Source organism: Dermacentor albipictus, chromosome 6, assembly GCF_038994185.2.
Source record: "Dermacentor albipictus isolate Rhodes 1998 colony chromosome 6, USDA_Dalb.pri_finalv2, whole genome shotgun sequence".
NCBI lineage: Eukaryota > Metazoa > Arthropoda > Arachnida > Ixodida > Ixodidae > Dermacentor > Dermacentor albipictus.
Window position 1 is genome coordinate 19,703,841 of NC_091826.1, and position 16,166 is coordinate 19,720,006.

Below are 16,166 nucleotides of genomic sequence, written 5' to 3' on the forward strand. Positions count from 1 at the left end.
CGCGGTTCAACCTCGTGTGCTCAAGCGAGGAACGCGGCCCAGGTGCGTGCCCTCTCCTGTGGCGCGCGAGGTAAGTGGGGTCCTACGAGGGAGGAGGGGCATTCTACTCCGGTGGCTGCCAGGGTGTCTTGATGCCCTCCTCGCCCGCCCCTCCGTACAGAGTGGAGACTACCGCGGTGTATACTACGGCGTTGGCCACGCGAATCGCGGGCGCCGTCGGAGACGCGGGACGCGTTGTCGGTGCTCGTGTGTCTTGAAAGCAATCTGCTCGGGGCTGCTGCCGCGATTCCTAAATACAGCGTCTTCACAGACGCTGTGTGCTTTTCGGTCTTCTTCAGGTGTCTTGTTAACCTCTAATTGCCTCTTATCTAGTACAATTGTTCTCGCTAATTGTTTGATTCCTGTTTCAAGGTTACTTGTATAGCTAGGTATGTCATATGGTTCCATTTGACATCTATAAATATTTGCCAGCCATCGTGTCGTTCTCTTTAAAGTTTTGGTTCAGGTACATGAAAACACTTGCTGGCCGTTGCTTGTTTTTCGTTTGACCTCGAACATTCTTCATCTCGCGCTTTAAGTTAGGTGTTGACCATCCCAGGCCACCTCAAACTGCATGATGAGTCATGCATATCTGTGCATACCACAATCCTTTGCGTAATGTCGAGAGTAAAATTAGCACCCGATACCAGGCAAATTAGTTCATTTGCAAACGCGAGAGACCGGGCGTCATTATGCCCACACACATTCCGCGAATTATTTCATATTTATTATGACTCTGAAGTATTCTGAGCCTCATGGCAGCACAGTATTTATTTCCCTTCTGTTTTACCTGCTTTTGCATGTAGCCTATCCCATCATTTAACCGCGCACAAAATATATTTCGAGGTCACATGCGAGAAAAATTCCCTTCCAAACGACTCGGTTCGCGCTGTTTCGGTTTCTGGACCGCGCGATCTATGTCGTCACAGATTTCCATGACGCATATCGGCCACGTGACGCAAGTAGTGCTTTGCTGGAAAACCGATCCTCCGCTGCTGCTGGGTTCCGTTCGCTGGTGCGGTACGTCCTGTCGCCGCGCACGATGGATGTCGATGGCTGCTAACTGCATTGCCGAACCGTGACAAAAACGTCGACGACCGACAGGCTCCAATGACAGCTAGACGACGGCGCTCGTTGGAGTCCCCAGCGGTTTAACTCGCGGGATCCGGAGACCGACAGCCGCTCAGCTGTTGGGCATCACAATCGGCGTCGCGGTAGGCCTACTTCGAACCTGCGTCCGTCCGGTTGTTTTTTTGCTCTCTCTCGCAAGCAACGCGCGTGATTCACCCCTTGTGACCCCTACCTGAGTCCCGTTGCAACCAGATCACGAACGCGCAATCCCGTAGCGGAGACGAGGTCGGGCGTTGTCTGTATGAACAGCACGCCTCCGGCTCGGTGACATTTGAAAACGCCCATTCACCATCTCGTTTGATGGTGTCGCGCCGTGTTTAATTTTGCTGCATTTGTTCCTGGTGCGGAGCAGCACAGGCGGGCACGTAAATAATTCTTTTCGCATCATCGTAGCGCCCCTGACAGTGGCTGCGCGCGCAGCAACAGTTGCCGTGGCCTCGAATACCTCCTCTTTGATGGAGTACGTTGCCCGAAGCAGATGCACGTATCTGGTGGGCCGTCGTTTTTCCTGTGTATCGCAATAAAGCCTCATTGTGGGTCAATCGGTCTATTAGGAGACCAAAAGCGGACTATGCGTAGCGGGCGCTTGCAGTGATTCATACATGTGTGATAAGTACAGTACGTATGATCACAGTGCAAAACGCCGTATCGGTGACTCGTACGCGTAATCGAGTATATGAACGACGGAAACAAGGTTTGTTGAACGTAGTGCGTGATACACTCGAGTTAACGCGGTGCCGCGGCTTAGGATCGGCTGTCGTTGAACGTCTGTTTAGTATTCCCGATTTCTTCGAAATGCACGTCTTCCGCAAAAGTGAAAGGAATATTTCACCGCCCGCGGCTTGCCGTATCAGTTGCACTGAAACACAATGGGCTTTTCAAATCTTTCCAGTATGACAATGGAGAGATGCTTATCCCTCTGGTTTCCCGCTACTCTGCGGGCAAGACAAAAGCAAAAAACAGTTGCCGATTCTGAAGAGCTGCTATTAAACGAAGCATTGATGTGTGGCTCGATGTCTTTGATTTATGGTAGTATGCTCTCTTGTTTTGTTGTTGTTCAGTTGCCTATGTTTATGTGCTTTCCGCATTTGCATTTTCCATCCCTTTAGGCACGCATCCCAGAGGTCTGTGAGGTGCTTTGAAATTGTAACTGACCGACTACACCCACTGCCAGCATGGCAACGAAATATGCCAATTTCAGCTCCGGGTCCGGAAGCGGTGGTACGGGCGTGCATTGTTTCTTGTGCATGTTGAGGTGTTTTTGCCTCTGCACTTTTTCTTTTGATCAATGTCACTTATCTTGCAGGATCCTCAAACGCAGAATTTCAGAGTCTGTCACAGACGATAGGAACAAATGTCCAAAAAATCAGTCAGAATGGTGAGAGAAATATTTCCTTTCCTTTGTCAATGAGAAGATTAAGGACTTCTGTTTTGGCAGCTTTTTTTTTTATCCTTTCTTCATCTGCATTGTTTTGAAGATACGAAAAGAGTATACGTGACCATGTAACATGACATTTTTTTGCCCCACGTTTCAGTGGGTTCTATGAAAAAGATGGTGCAGCAACTGGGGACTTCACAGGACTCCGAGTCACTGCGCTCACAGCTGTAAGTGTTGCATTTGCCATGCCCATATTTCGATTAGTCTGCTAGCAAACAAAATGCACTAGGACAGTGTAATGGATACAGACAAATCACTGCATTCTTTCAGTTCGGTTTTGCAGTGATGCTACAGAGATGTCTCTGGTTAGCATACCTGCCTGCATCCAAATGGAGATGTCTGCCTGTGACAGCAGAAGGTTTTAGCCTGTCTGTAAAAGTACTATCCTTTGTGAAATACTAATCCTGACAGGTTGCCGCAGCAACGGCACTGGTAGCGCCATCCTATGGCACAGATTAGCCAGAGATGACGATTATTGCTGTGATCTGCGAGATTAACTGCCAGTGTAAAGCGTTGTAGTGATGTAATCATTAACATGCAGCCCCTCAATCTTCCTTCAATTAAAACATTTGCACGTTAAATACAGGCATCTGAGAGGGACTATGTTTGTTAGTCACAACCATACGAAGAAACAGACAGTGAAACCAGATAAAACATAGGGGAAGATAATTGTTATGTTCAGTTCGAATGTAGAAATAATGAAGTAAAGGGGAATGAAAGCAGATGAAAAGTTAACTTGCCGCAGTTAAGATCTGAGTCTACGCCTTCTGCATCATGTGTGTGGCGCTTTACCAATTACGCTATCGTGGTGCCATCCTGTAGTCAACTTTCTTGGGTAGGATATTATCCCTGGGAGCGTTAGCCAGTGCCGCTCAGGGCCAAGGTGGTGAATTTAAAGCATCCGTTTAACCGCAGGTGTCACACAGTAAGCAAGCGCACTGTGTGAACTGAGGTACCGTTTGCAACTGGACACCCAGCCAACTGAGGACCTTGTAAAAGAGGAACAGCTGTTTTACCTTGTCTGGCGCACTATGACGATGGCGGCAACGAAACAAAAGAACAGAATGTCACAGATGCACGTCAAAAGTCTTGTTCAGGAAAGGGGTAAAGTGTGATATCACGGCACATCGTCTTAGCCCTTAACCTCCCATTGACGAGTATAGTCGTCATGAAATTTTGTACCGATATAACCAGTGACTACTATAGTTGTCATAAACAAAAATATACCATTGTAACCAATTATGGCTATAGTCCTAACAATCTGCCACACAGTGAACCTATGACGACTATACTCATCCTATTGCATCTAGTTGTGATTCATGACACTAAATGGCCACACTTGTCCATGTTGTGCCATTTGTGCCCCGCCTTTCATTACACTGCCACCTCTGACACCCCTGCATAAAACATGGCTGCCTGCATGAAATGAGGCAATGAAAGCGCCTATATAAGAAAGTATTTTGACGACTCCTCCTCAGATGACAACTCTGTTGAGTTTTGCGGGGAAAGTGAAAGTGATTTGTTCTCATCTGAGGAGTCTGAACAGAATGTAGTTGGCCTCTGTGCCTTGTTTCGAAGTCTACCATACGAAGACGGTCTACTAACTGCTTTAGGAGCTGCATAAAAGTAGCCACTATTCATGTGCATGTTTTTGCACCGTTTAGGTTATTTTTTCTTCGTATTCTCTTATTTCATAGTGTATAGAGCCCTGCAAAATGCTTTCTTGGAAGATGCTAAGGCCATATAGCGATGCCTTCTTCAATTGATCTTTTTATGCAATTTGGGAAATAAAGGAACCCAATTGAATTGAAAGAATGGTGCCCTTTTATTTAGAAAGAAAAAGCTCTACAAACTGAGTGCAAATAAATTTCCGGTAAATTTGGTAAATTTTCTGCATTTTGCTCGGTAGGGAAAGGGTTAAAGGGATGTAAACGGTGAGACTGGCCAAGTAAATTGCTTTGCCTAAATCGAGACAACAAATTTGTAATCTGTGGTATAGCGCAAAAGGATACGTAGGACAACCGAGGGGATGAAGACACAGCACTGCGTCTTCGTTACCTCTGGCCTCCTGCATGCTCTTGAGCACTATAGCTCAGGCTGTACAGTAGCAGCTAGCCTACCAGTCTGTTCTTTTGAACAAATTTGTATGTAGGCTGCTTAAAAGCGTGGTAATCTTGTTGAATTACTAGAAATTGTTGAGGAACTGGTGCCTCTGCTTAACAACTGTTGCTCTCCTCCAGCAGAATCATTTAGAGATGCCTTCACTTTCTCTCTCTCTCTGTCTCTCTCTGAATAGCAAACACTATTCGATTCATATTTGAAACTTGGAACTTGGAATTGTATTTGCACTCCCCTATTTTATATATATATATATATATATATATATATATATATATATATATATATATATATATATATATATATATATATATATATATATATATATATATATTGCGACTCCTTTGAATGTTGCCTGCGATGATGTGACCTTGTTGTGTAGGCACCAAATCCAGCAGTACACCAACCAGCTGGCCAAGGACACCAATGCGCAGCTCAAGGCGCTGGCGGCCATGCCGTACGGGGAGCAGGGTGCTGGCCGTCTACTGCGCGAGAAGCTCACCAACGACTTTTCCGAGGCCCTGCACCACTTCCAGCTCGTGCAGCGAGCCGAGGCCGACAAGGAGAAGGACTCGGTCAAGCGCGCCCGCGCCGCCTCTGGCATCGGGGTATGTCCTCGCATGCTGTATTTTTACACCTTATCACAAACAGCTCAATTGTCTATTGTCCCATGGAGGTTGCCGTGAAGTGTGGACGGGAGTGAACAGAGTGGAACGAATATTAACTGACTTGTGGTTACCTAAAGTGCCAGTTAATTCAAACAAAATCTGTAAAATTTTGGTGACTGTTGTGTTCTCGGGTTCTAAAACTGCTAAATAAAGCAAGGTTCTCAACTAGTTTATGCTTTTCTCCCTGAGGTAGAGCAGTGCAGCCCAAAAATAACCAGCTCAACACAATAATAGTGACCAAGTTATTTTACTCGCTTCTTGTGTTGGTTTCCACGGTCTCGGTTGTAACTACTGCAGTGGCTCAACGGCCACTGCGTTCTGTCGGCGAGGGCAAAGTCACGGGCTCGATTCTTAGTCATAGAGGTCCCATTGTGATAGGAGCAGAATGCAAAAACACTCGTACGCAGAGTTCTGGTTGCATGTTGCAGGAACCCAGGTGGCCAAAATATAATTAGGAGTTCTTCAATTTTTCAGAGTTGCAAAGCAGTGGAGGTTACACATGAGGCTAGCATGAGCATGATCTAGCAGTAACCTAACAGTAATTTTTTTTCGGGATGGTTGGTTTATACTCGGGGAGGGGGATTCACGTATCGGGAATGAGATGGACACATTTCTTATGTTCAAGTTGTTCATACTATTTTTTTTTTGTGCATAAAAAGACATTTAGAAAGAAAAACATGCCCAGTTTTTGCTCTCTGTGTTGGTGTTTATTTCACCGGACCGTGACAGTTGCTTTTCTGTGTTCATGCAACTGTAGAACAAAAGATACTCTACACAGTAGTGCAAACCTACAAAAAGGACATTTTATGGCTCCTTTTAATCAGCAATGCCAGCTAGCTTATTTACATACAAGGAATGGCTCCTTGAGGATGCAGGAGTTAACCACACACAGGTGGCGCTTGCATCAGAATACTTACATCAACATACTTGCACCATCTGACATCACAGCTGCCTAACTACAACACTGATTCCCATTGTTGTGTGTGTTTCATGTGGGGAAGCTTAATGTCAGGTGATGTGAGAGCCATGTGGGGGAAACTGAATCAAAATATCAGAGTACAGGGACGGGAGCAAGTCTAGAGTCCTCACACTACTAATCACTTTGTTTTTCTTCGCTCTGTGCTTGCAGTTTGAGTCGTCGAGCAGTCGGGGCGGTGCAGGCAACCTGATTGAGTTGGCTTCGCCGGTGCAAGCGCAGCAGCAGGCACAAAGCTTTGCCCAAATGGACGAGCAGGTCAACATCGAGATGCTGAGGGAACGGGAGCAATCCATCCGCAAGCTTGAGGTGAGAGGCATGCATGGAGAAGTGAAGCGTACTGCAGTGTTGGGTTCAGACCGGTCTCGCCACGAGCTTCGGTACGCTACTGCAAAGGATGCTGGTGTTGTAGTCTATAGTGGGCAGAAGGGCAACTGTGTTAAAAAGCCCCCCCCCCCCCCCCCCCCTCCCTTTTTTTGTTATGACAAACTGAATTAGTCTTGGGCAAGGAGGCAGGGAGGTCAGGATAAAAATATTCTGCAATAGAAACAGGCTTGAAAAACCCACCTCCTCCCTTATTTTCAACTTTCCCGCAAAATTCACCGGGAAGCTACACAATGGCATTTTCCTCAAGGTAGCCTTGAAGCCAAGTACAACAGAAAAAATATGTGCACTGTTTGCACCATGACACCAGCAGCGCAGCTGTGGGTGCGCTGTAAATGTGGCGAGATTGGTCTATTGTATCATTGAGTGATCATGTTAATTGTGCGCTTGAAAAACTTTAGGTATGGGGTGTGCTATGTAGCACGTTGGAAGATGTGACAGCGTGCTCTGTGATTAGCAGTGACAGTGTTTGTACATAACTGGAACGAACGTGAGTAGCAGGATTAACTTGGGGGCAAACATAAACAGCCAGTATTTAAATATTCTATAGGGAGACTATGGGTTGATAGTGACATCAAGATGGAGGAAAGGTAAAAAATAGCAGAAGTACGATGCGCTTACCCAGAAGGAATGTATTTAGAAGAAATTGGAGGTGTTAAGGAAAGAAATAAAACAGCGAGTAATGAATACGGATTGTGGTCTGCTCAGTTTCACCAAGATGTGCAGCCATGTGGCTTCAGACGCTGTCTTCCGAATCATGAACTCATCGCCAAGATTCTGATGTCACCATTGAGTCAGTACTGCTCGGCGGCTGTGCTGTGCTGAACTCAAGGATGACATAGGCTGTTCGATCCTCTCTTCATTTTCCTCTAGTGCCTCCTGAAATTTGGGAGGGTCCCGGATACATTCGTCGAGGTCTATGATCGGCCTCATGATGAAGTGTCGCTTCTAGATTCGATGCCAGACCATTTGATCGGTGTTGTTGGTGCAGTCTAAAAGCTGTTGTATAGTGTAATGTTTATATGAATTATTCATTCTCTGTAGCCTGACTGGCTTAAAATGTTTGTCGAATGCTTTGAAGTACTTTTTGGCAGTGTCCTTGCAGTGCCTGTTTAGCTTGTCTCTCATGAACTGTGCCATCGACTTGCAGAGATGCTATTGATTGACGGCTGAAGGTCTGCGCACTTCAGTGGGGGCTGCCTGTGCACCTGCATTGTATTAGCATAGCTGATCTGTGCTTGTTGATACGTTATCAGAAGCAGCAGCTTAACCATAGGACTAATCCAAAATAAGAGCAAATGTGTCACATTTGCTCTTATTAGACAACTGCAGGACTGATATGAACAAAGCGTGTTGCAATTAAAAGAGGAAGCTTACTTATATGTGCTGCCAGCAGCAGGACCTGGGGTGTTGTGGCTTTTACAAAAATTCTTAAAAATTTGTTTAAAAAAATTGAAGCACCAGGTTTACAAATCTATAACTCTGCACCAAAAACTGCTATCCCAGTTCTGTAAACCTAATCTGTTTGAGCATCCAAAGCGGGCAAATGGGATATGCTTAGAGCTTACATGAAATTGTTAAAATATTTGCGAGGGTTTTGTAAAAGTGCTACTTAAAAGTAGCAGCGGCTTATTTCAGAGCAGTATATAGCATTACATAAACGTTTTCTGCTTTAGATGTCTCATTATATGCAGCTTACAGGGTTGTGATATTATGTCTTTATTGCTGAGTTACCAAGCAACTTAGCAAACTTGGTGCTCCAGTATATCTCATAAATTAAAAAAAAGATTGACCTTTAACAGTTTTTGTAAGGATGATTAATTGCCTAAATAGAAGATCTACTCCCTGCAGCTGGTAGGTTTTCTCACTTTTTTTTTAAATGCAACAAACATCAAATTCAGTGCAGTGAATGCTGAGAACTATTATTTCTCTCCATTCCCATGTATAAGAGAGTGGAATTTTCTTCCGCCTATGATTGTATCCAATGTGTAAAATGATGCTTTTTACCGCGCTTTGTGTAATTAGTTTCTTTATTGGTCTCAAATATGATGCTTATTTTTATGTATCCCCCTGCTGTAATGCCTGCAAAAGCGAAGCAGGTATCAAATAAATAAATAAATAAATAGATAGATAGGAGCCCTGGAGCTAAGGCTTCCTTTTAATGCCGTTCCTTGATGAGCAGTAATGAAGCAGTCTGGAAGGCATAGGCAGAGTTTTTTTTAGTCTCTCTGCCTATAATAAAGGATCATGTCTCACACCAGGTCCCAATGCACTTACTTATGAAAGGTTAGAACCTTAGTGAAAATACATGTATGTCGCATCATTTGTTAAAACTGCATTCATCTATCTACGTTCAACTCTAACCTGAAACGTCCATGCACTAAATTCTTGGAGTGTTTGGAATAGAGCTGTGTGCTGCCTTCTTCTTCAATTTCAGCATCATTGTCTTTCTTTCCTTTCCTTTTTTTGCGTTTAGAATGACATTGTGGATGTGAATGCGATATTCAAGGACCTTGCAACGCTGGTTCACGACCAGGGAGACATGATTGGTAAGGAGCGTGAAACATGCACATGCAGTTCTTGCTGGCTTGCATGCTGTGAATTTACAATAGTCTGTGCGACTGCAGCAGTTATTGGGTGTTGGAGCAATACTGCTATGATCTTCATGACCACAATTTGTGGAAAGAAACCAAATTTGGTCTTAGTCGGTGCGTTCGCGTACACAAGACGAATCATGGCAAATGAATTCTGCGAAAATCTGCCAGCTCAAGCAAGGTAGATTCATGAAAGGGAAAATGGTCATCAATCCAGGAGTAGCACAAAGCTACAAAATGAGGAAAATTCAATGAAGGTTTCTCGGTAAGCTCTGCAGTAGGAGAAAAGTTCATTCTTGTCCAGGGCTCAAACCCAGGACCAACTCCTTCCAGAGGTGGTCGCTCTACTACGGGGCCTAACAAGAAGGCTAGCTGATAACAGAGCAAGGTCGTATGAATCAACAACTCGAAGTGCAGGGACACCGAATAGGGCAAATCAGTTAGAAATCCAACTTATTGCATTTAGGTGTCAAAACAAGGAGCTGGGATGTTTGTGTTGTCTGGACGGGCAAGGCCAGAAAAGCAACATTTGCTGTAAAGCCGAGGGACCTTGGTTGACCTTTCTGCGATATCTGTGACGTAGACTGACATTCGAGCACTGGGGGAGATCGCTGGACAACGAAACTGGCTGTCAGTTCTTGCGGTGCCGTGAGATAATTGGCTATCTTGTCACTCGAAGCGCCACAAGAGCGAGCAGATGAGAAGAGGCAGATGGCACCGAAATTGATACCTTGCGTCATACTAATTGTGCTGTGGAAGAAAACATGTTTCTCACTTTTAGAGCTTCCAGTGATGCTTGATGCGCTTATATGTTATCCACTAGAAGCTTGAAAAATTTCATGGTGCTATCAAATCAAAATAATGTTGCTTGGAAATTTGGGCCACGAAAAGCAGATAAAGTATAGCAAGCAAAGCCACACGAGCATGAAGATTAGACAAATTCACGTACTGAACTATAATTTCCATGGTAGCCAAACAATCACAGTGCCAGAATTCCCTCTAGTAATCTGTGGATTTTTATTTTCTCTTCGATGCATTTTAAGTTGTCCTTGACATAACTATATAGAAAGGTTTGTGATGTGCTCATAAAGTTTCTCACTGACTTGCCTTTTTTTTTTCTTTCTTTCTCTCCTCTTTGCAGACAGCATTGAAGCCAATGTTGAGAGTGCTGCAGTGCATGTTGAAGAAGGGGTCCAGCAAGTTGCAAAGGCGAGACAGCATCAGGTGCGTTCTTGTACTTTGCCACTTTCAGGCTTGGCAGACGTGACTTCTGTGCTGCACAGAAGTGCATGATATTATGGTAAGAAGCAGGAAGCTTGTGATGCTTAAAACTGTGCAACAAAGAGAGGACATTCTTTCCTAAATTGAAGCTTTCTTTCCCTTCCTCCCCACGGTTGGTTGTGCTTCTGCCAAAAAAGCTCAGTGAGGGTTTTAGCAACACAAGCTGTCATAGAATAATAATTTTAAAAATTGCATGTCCCATGGCGGCGTTTGAACCAGGGCCCGTATTCCTTCCGTGAAACTATTGCCTTGGCCCTGCCAACGGCACGCGTTGATTGGTCATATTAGCAAAACGGGAAAATCAACAGCGCCATCTAGTAGTCCCGGCCTACGTCATTTTAACGTCATGGTGTCGATGGGTGCTCTCGACATATATTGAATAAACGAACACGTTTTTTGGTGTTCAGTTGGTGGTGGAGTGTAGTAGAGATAAGATAGGTGGTAGTTTATAGTAACCTTTATAGTAACCTAATCTTATAGTGTTGTTTTGCGGCAGTATTTGTTGATTCATTTAAAATTTCTTCAATTTTTTAAAACATTTCAGACTTCTTTATGCAATTTATTTTACCTAAATTGGCTGTAACCAACTGTAGTCAGTGTGCAGAACCTGTACTGATGCCACTACACTTTCGAAAACAACACACCCCAGCCGCTCTGCAGTTTGGGATGTGAAGCTTTCGACAGCGTGTGTTGGTAATGCACGCTGATGTCACAGATAAGCAGTCGCTTGATTTATTGAACGTGACTGTCGCGGCGGCGAAACTATCACGGAAGGCGAACATTTCACAGTACGGCCCCAGGATGCTCTAACCATTAGGCAACACGTGGGAGCTTCGAGTGCACGCATAATTTTCAGCTTTATTACTCTTCGTTGTGGCAGCTATCACTTTGAGGTGACTGAAAAGCGCGACACGATTCTCACCATTGCCGCTCTTTGATCATGGTAGCTAGAGCTTTGAGCTTTGAATTGAAATGTTCATTTGTGCAAGTTTAATAATTAAACTATTGCAAACAATGCTTTGATTCCACCGATTCACACAGCACTTGGTAACTGCATGGTTTTTCATGCTTTATGGAGCAAAAAGAAGTTCTGGCGCATTATGTGCCAAAACCTCGATCTGATTATAAGGCACACCATTGTGGGGGACTTCTTATTAATTTTAACCACCTGGGGTTCTTTAACATGCGTCCAATGCATGGTACGCAGGCATTTGCCAGGATTCGATCTTGCGGTCTCGTGCTTAGGAGCCAACGGCAAAGGCATTATGGAACGAAAGTTGCCAGGACATCACCCAACAAGATCTCTGTTACTGCACAATAATCTGCTGGGTTGTGATAACATAACATTTCATGATTTATCAAAATGTCTTGGGAAAAGAATTTTGACCAATCACAGAGGACTAATGGCGGATTTGGAATAAGAGCAGAGGAATTGTTCTACGTCCTCGTGACCCAGGCCAGCGCTTCAAGGTTGGGCTGCAGTGTGTGCTTGAGTACCAATTAGATGACCACAAAGGCGGAGGCCATTGATTGGCTTCGAAGTGCGGAAAGCATAATGCATTGCATAATGCCGGTTCCCGAAAGTCAGCTTCCCCTCGATACAGCAATGTTACGCAGTGAAGCATACGTGAAAGTATTGCGGTGAAGCGTAACAAGCGTGGGAAGGGTCAATTGTCACGGCACACAGTATGTATTCCTTATACACGCATGCTCCTGCCAAGTCCTGTCACAGTACGAGCACCGATATGCCTAATAAGTGTACTGGTAGTCCTTCAGAGCTTTTTCGGATGTGCCTCTCGCAATTTGAACCCTTAAGGGCAATAAGACATGCATTCATTTTTTTCGAACTGCCAGATTTTTCTGACATTTTCGCGGCCTCTAGGGAGTCCAAAGAAGCAGACGTTTACTGTACAACTATTGTATAGTAAACGCAGGTGTTCCTCATCATGTAAATGCAGGTGTCCCTCATCCAAGCCAAAATAAACTAAATAGACCAAATAAAGCAGTGAAACACAACACTGAGGCATGATGCACGGGCTGAGAGTACATCAGGTGACAGGTGAGGTTAGCTTACCAGCTGTTGTGAGAAAATCTCACTTGTGACAAAGTTCGGGCCTCGTACCATTGAGCTTGCTATCAGTTGATAGAAATAGCTCATATTTGAAAATATTTGCTTCTGTATGCATCTCCTTTTTATTCGTATTTGAGAATGTTCGACTCTATTTGCAGTGGGTTTTACCATTTCTTTCAGATTTTCTTTTTGTTTTGCTGTGCGTTTTACTAATCCCTCCCTCCTATTTTCTTCTGGAGTAAAATAAACACTACTCTTTACTATTCAAACTGGATTAAGTTTTTTTGTTTTGTAACATGCTTGCTAGGGAATGACGGCATTGGGCGACATAGTGCCAGCCCATCTTGACATAAAAGAAAGTTGTGGGTCACTCAAGGAATTTTGCAAAAGCAGTCAGGGAAAACCTAAAAAACTCACGGAATTTGGAAATGTCAGTTTGGTTGCCACCCTGAAATTGTCGTTGCTGTCTCTGTTACCGTGAAAAAAATCATTAGTGAACAATCAGGAGCCCCGCTATTATAACTTCTTGAAATATGAGAGATTAGGGTGCATGTTACTATTGAGAACATTGTGTTTTTCATTTCTGGCCACAAGAATTGGGTGCACAATACAGTCGAGTAAATACGGTAGTATATAATCTCAATAAATTATGGGCACTTAATGTGACAAACTTATGTACGGGAAATGGAATCTCAAATTTCACTTTCCATGCTTTATTGATGTGTTTAACTGCAGTGTCTGTTATTTCAGAACAAAATTTTGTTTGTGCACAGCTGATAGGCCAAAAAGAACAAAAAGGAAAGACAAAAAATTGAAGTAACTTGTAAATGCGCTCTTCCATGCATTTCGGTCATCAAATATACTATAATTTACCTAATATGAAAAAGGAGAGCTGATAATTCAGGTACTCCTGGTTACTTAGAGTGAACTTGTTTTCCACTTCATTTCTTATAGAAGTACTATTGGCACATATTTTCGATGTTTCGGGAACTCTAACACACACTTCTCACTTGTAAATAGATGAATGGCACTTCGCAGGTATGAAAGTTCAAAATTTACAGGGTCCTTTAAGATCTCTCTTAAGAGGCGAACGGTGAAAGCCTGCTCTTCCTCCTCTTATCATTCGCTTCTTTCTTTGCCTCTTCTCTTTCTCTTCTTTCTTTTAGTCATTACTGCTCACTACTAAGCATTTTTAGTCATTTGTAATCAGTTGTGGCCATTACAAGCAGTCGTTAGACATGTTAATCTTTTCATAGTCATTACTAGTCATTTCAGTCATTATTAGTCATTACTGCTCACTACTAAGCATTTGTAGTAAATTATGGTCATTACACTTCGTTGTTGGTCATTTTCTAGTCATTTTAGTAATTACTACTAATTACTAGACATTTCTAATCAATTGTGGTAATTAGTAGTCATTATTAACCTTTACCAATCTCTATTGTAACGTTATCATTCACTAACTGTCACTATCAATAGTTTTTCGTGCTTTAATCGGTCTTCATATGGCGTGATGACGCTTCGGTGGACACTATGGTGGTCAGGTCTGCTGACACAAACTTCACCATAAGCTTAGAAAGGCTTTTGCCTTAAAAACACTGATGTGCTAACTTGGTATGAAAGTTGGTGCAAGAATGCCGGAGCTTATGTCATCATATAGGGTGACAGTTGTTGACGTGTAGCAATAAGGCTAGGTAGAGTAAAAAAAAGTAATAAATTGAGAATAAAAAAAGAGTGCCTTACTTATTTCTTTGGTGTTGTGCCCATGTGGCAGCCACAGCAATTGCAGCAGTAAAGGGAGTCTATGTATTATGACGTGCGCTAGTCCCGTGACATGTCTACATCTTGGGGTACGAAAACCGAAACTCGTTCGTGGAAACACGTATACTATAATGGAATATTTAAAGAACTTGAATGCTCACCTGTATTCCTTGTTAGGATTTGGAGCTTCAATATACGCGAGAAAATGACAAGCCGGAAACATGTCGATACTCCTGCCAAGTCCAGGGCCACAGACAAATATGCATATGGTCGTATAGAGGCCCAAGTTTTACATTCTTGCATCACATCATTGCCTCAATTCGCACTTTTGCCTAGACCCGACTGAAGATTTTTTTGAGCCAGTTTTGGCATTTACCTTTGTAGCAAGCATTTTAATATAAGGTGCACAATCTTTGCTCCAAATAAGACTGTTAAATATAGGTGTCTTGACTGCGTTAACTTTTTGTTCTATTATTGCTCAAGTTGTTTGCACACTAAAATGTTTTTGTATTCTTCTTTTTCTCTTCCCTCACCCTGTCCACACAGGAAAGAGCTCGGAAGAAGATGTTTTGTCTGCTTATGATTGGCGTTATCGTGCTGGCCACACTGATAACCATTATTGTAGTGTCCGTCAAGAGTTAACCGGAGTGAAGCAGCATTGCAGGGAGCCTGCCTGTCTGGCTGTGTCCAAGTTTGTGAAAGGACATAAGGGGGAGCAATGAAGAAAAAAAAAAAACAGCCTTCACATTTCAGCTTGAAGATCTTCTGTCGACAACCCGAACTAGCTTGCGGCTCGCTAGTTACCGGCCAAGGAAGTGTCAGCAGCTGGTTCTGAAACATTCCACGCAGAGGATAGTTGTCCTAAGAGATCTGAGCTTGTTGGAGTTTGCAGCTAGAAAGGACATGGCACGAGCAGAGGTTTGCTTAGTTGGCACGCTGATTCCTACTGTTGTTGTGGAGCCAAGTCACTTTGGATGCGAGGGAAAGCTAACTGTGCACAGGTCTACCCTTCCCATCAGCCGTATTTGTTTTCTCTGTTTCTCTCTTTTTTTTTTTCCTTTCCTTCCTCGTCTCGTCTATTGGCCTACATAGCCAGTGATGTACATACACTAATATATTGTGGTTGCCCAGACAAGGGTGCACCATGACCCTGTTTGAAGTGACAAATAAACAGTATGCAGAGAAATTAGTCGCATTTCTTTTTGGTTTTCTTTTATTTCCCTGGAGAGGTGTTTTCCCTTATCCTTACGACTTCCATTCTCCGATGCTTTTTCAATTTCTCCCTTTGTTCCCGTCTCTGTCCATTTGAGTTTAAAGTGTCAAATGTAAGCATATTTAGCGCCAGCAAACAAGGACGGAAGGGAGACGACAACACAATGCGCTATGCGTCTCATATTTGTCGTCTCCCTTCCGTCCTTGTTTGCTGGCGCTAAATATGCTTTCAATTTACCAACACGCCCAACAAATGGCAATGTCAAATGTACTTTACACCACAAAATGTTTCATGCCATACTTGACTTGCCAGCAGGGGTCTCTAGACAAGTCATTTGTTGCATTTGTGGAGGAGTATTTGCTACCTATCCTCGAGCCAGTCTTGTACAGATATGTTAACAGTGAGGCAGCCATCAGAAACAACAGCTGCTGAAATCTCAACACGCAACAAGCGTTCCAGTCGTACACGGCTTAAGTCCTGACAGTGGGAAAA

The 16,166-nt window shown here is 43.6% G+C and overlaps 1 protein-coding gene across 1 annotated transcript; it reads left to right on the forward strand.

Moving 5' to 3' along the window:
* Nucleotides 1-996: 996 nt before the first annotated feature.
* Nucleotides 997-15,647, forward strand: LOC135921007 (syntaxin-12-like). The gene is made up of 9 exons (XM_065455291.1): nucleotides 997-1,253; nucleotides 2,280-2,391; nucleotides 2,477-2,548; nucleotides 2,706-2,775; nucleotides 5,109-5,334; nucleotides 6,524-6,679; nucleotides 9,231-9,303; nucleotides 10,490-10,572; nucleotides 15,008-15,647. The coding sequence occupies exons 2-9, from the start codon at nucleotides 2,346-2,348 to the stop codon at nucleotides 15,101-15,103; spliced, it is 822 nt and encodes a 273-aa protein (XP_065311363.1). The 5' UTR covers nucleotides 997-1,253; nucleotides 2,280-2,345; the 3' UTR covers nucleotides 15,104-15,647.
* Nucleotides 15,648-16,166: the final 519 nt, after the last annotated feature.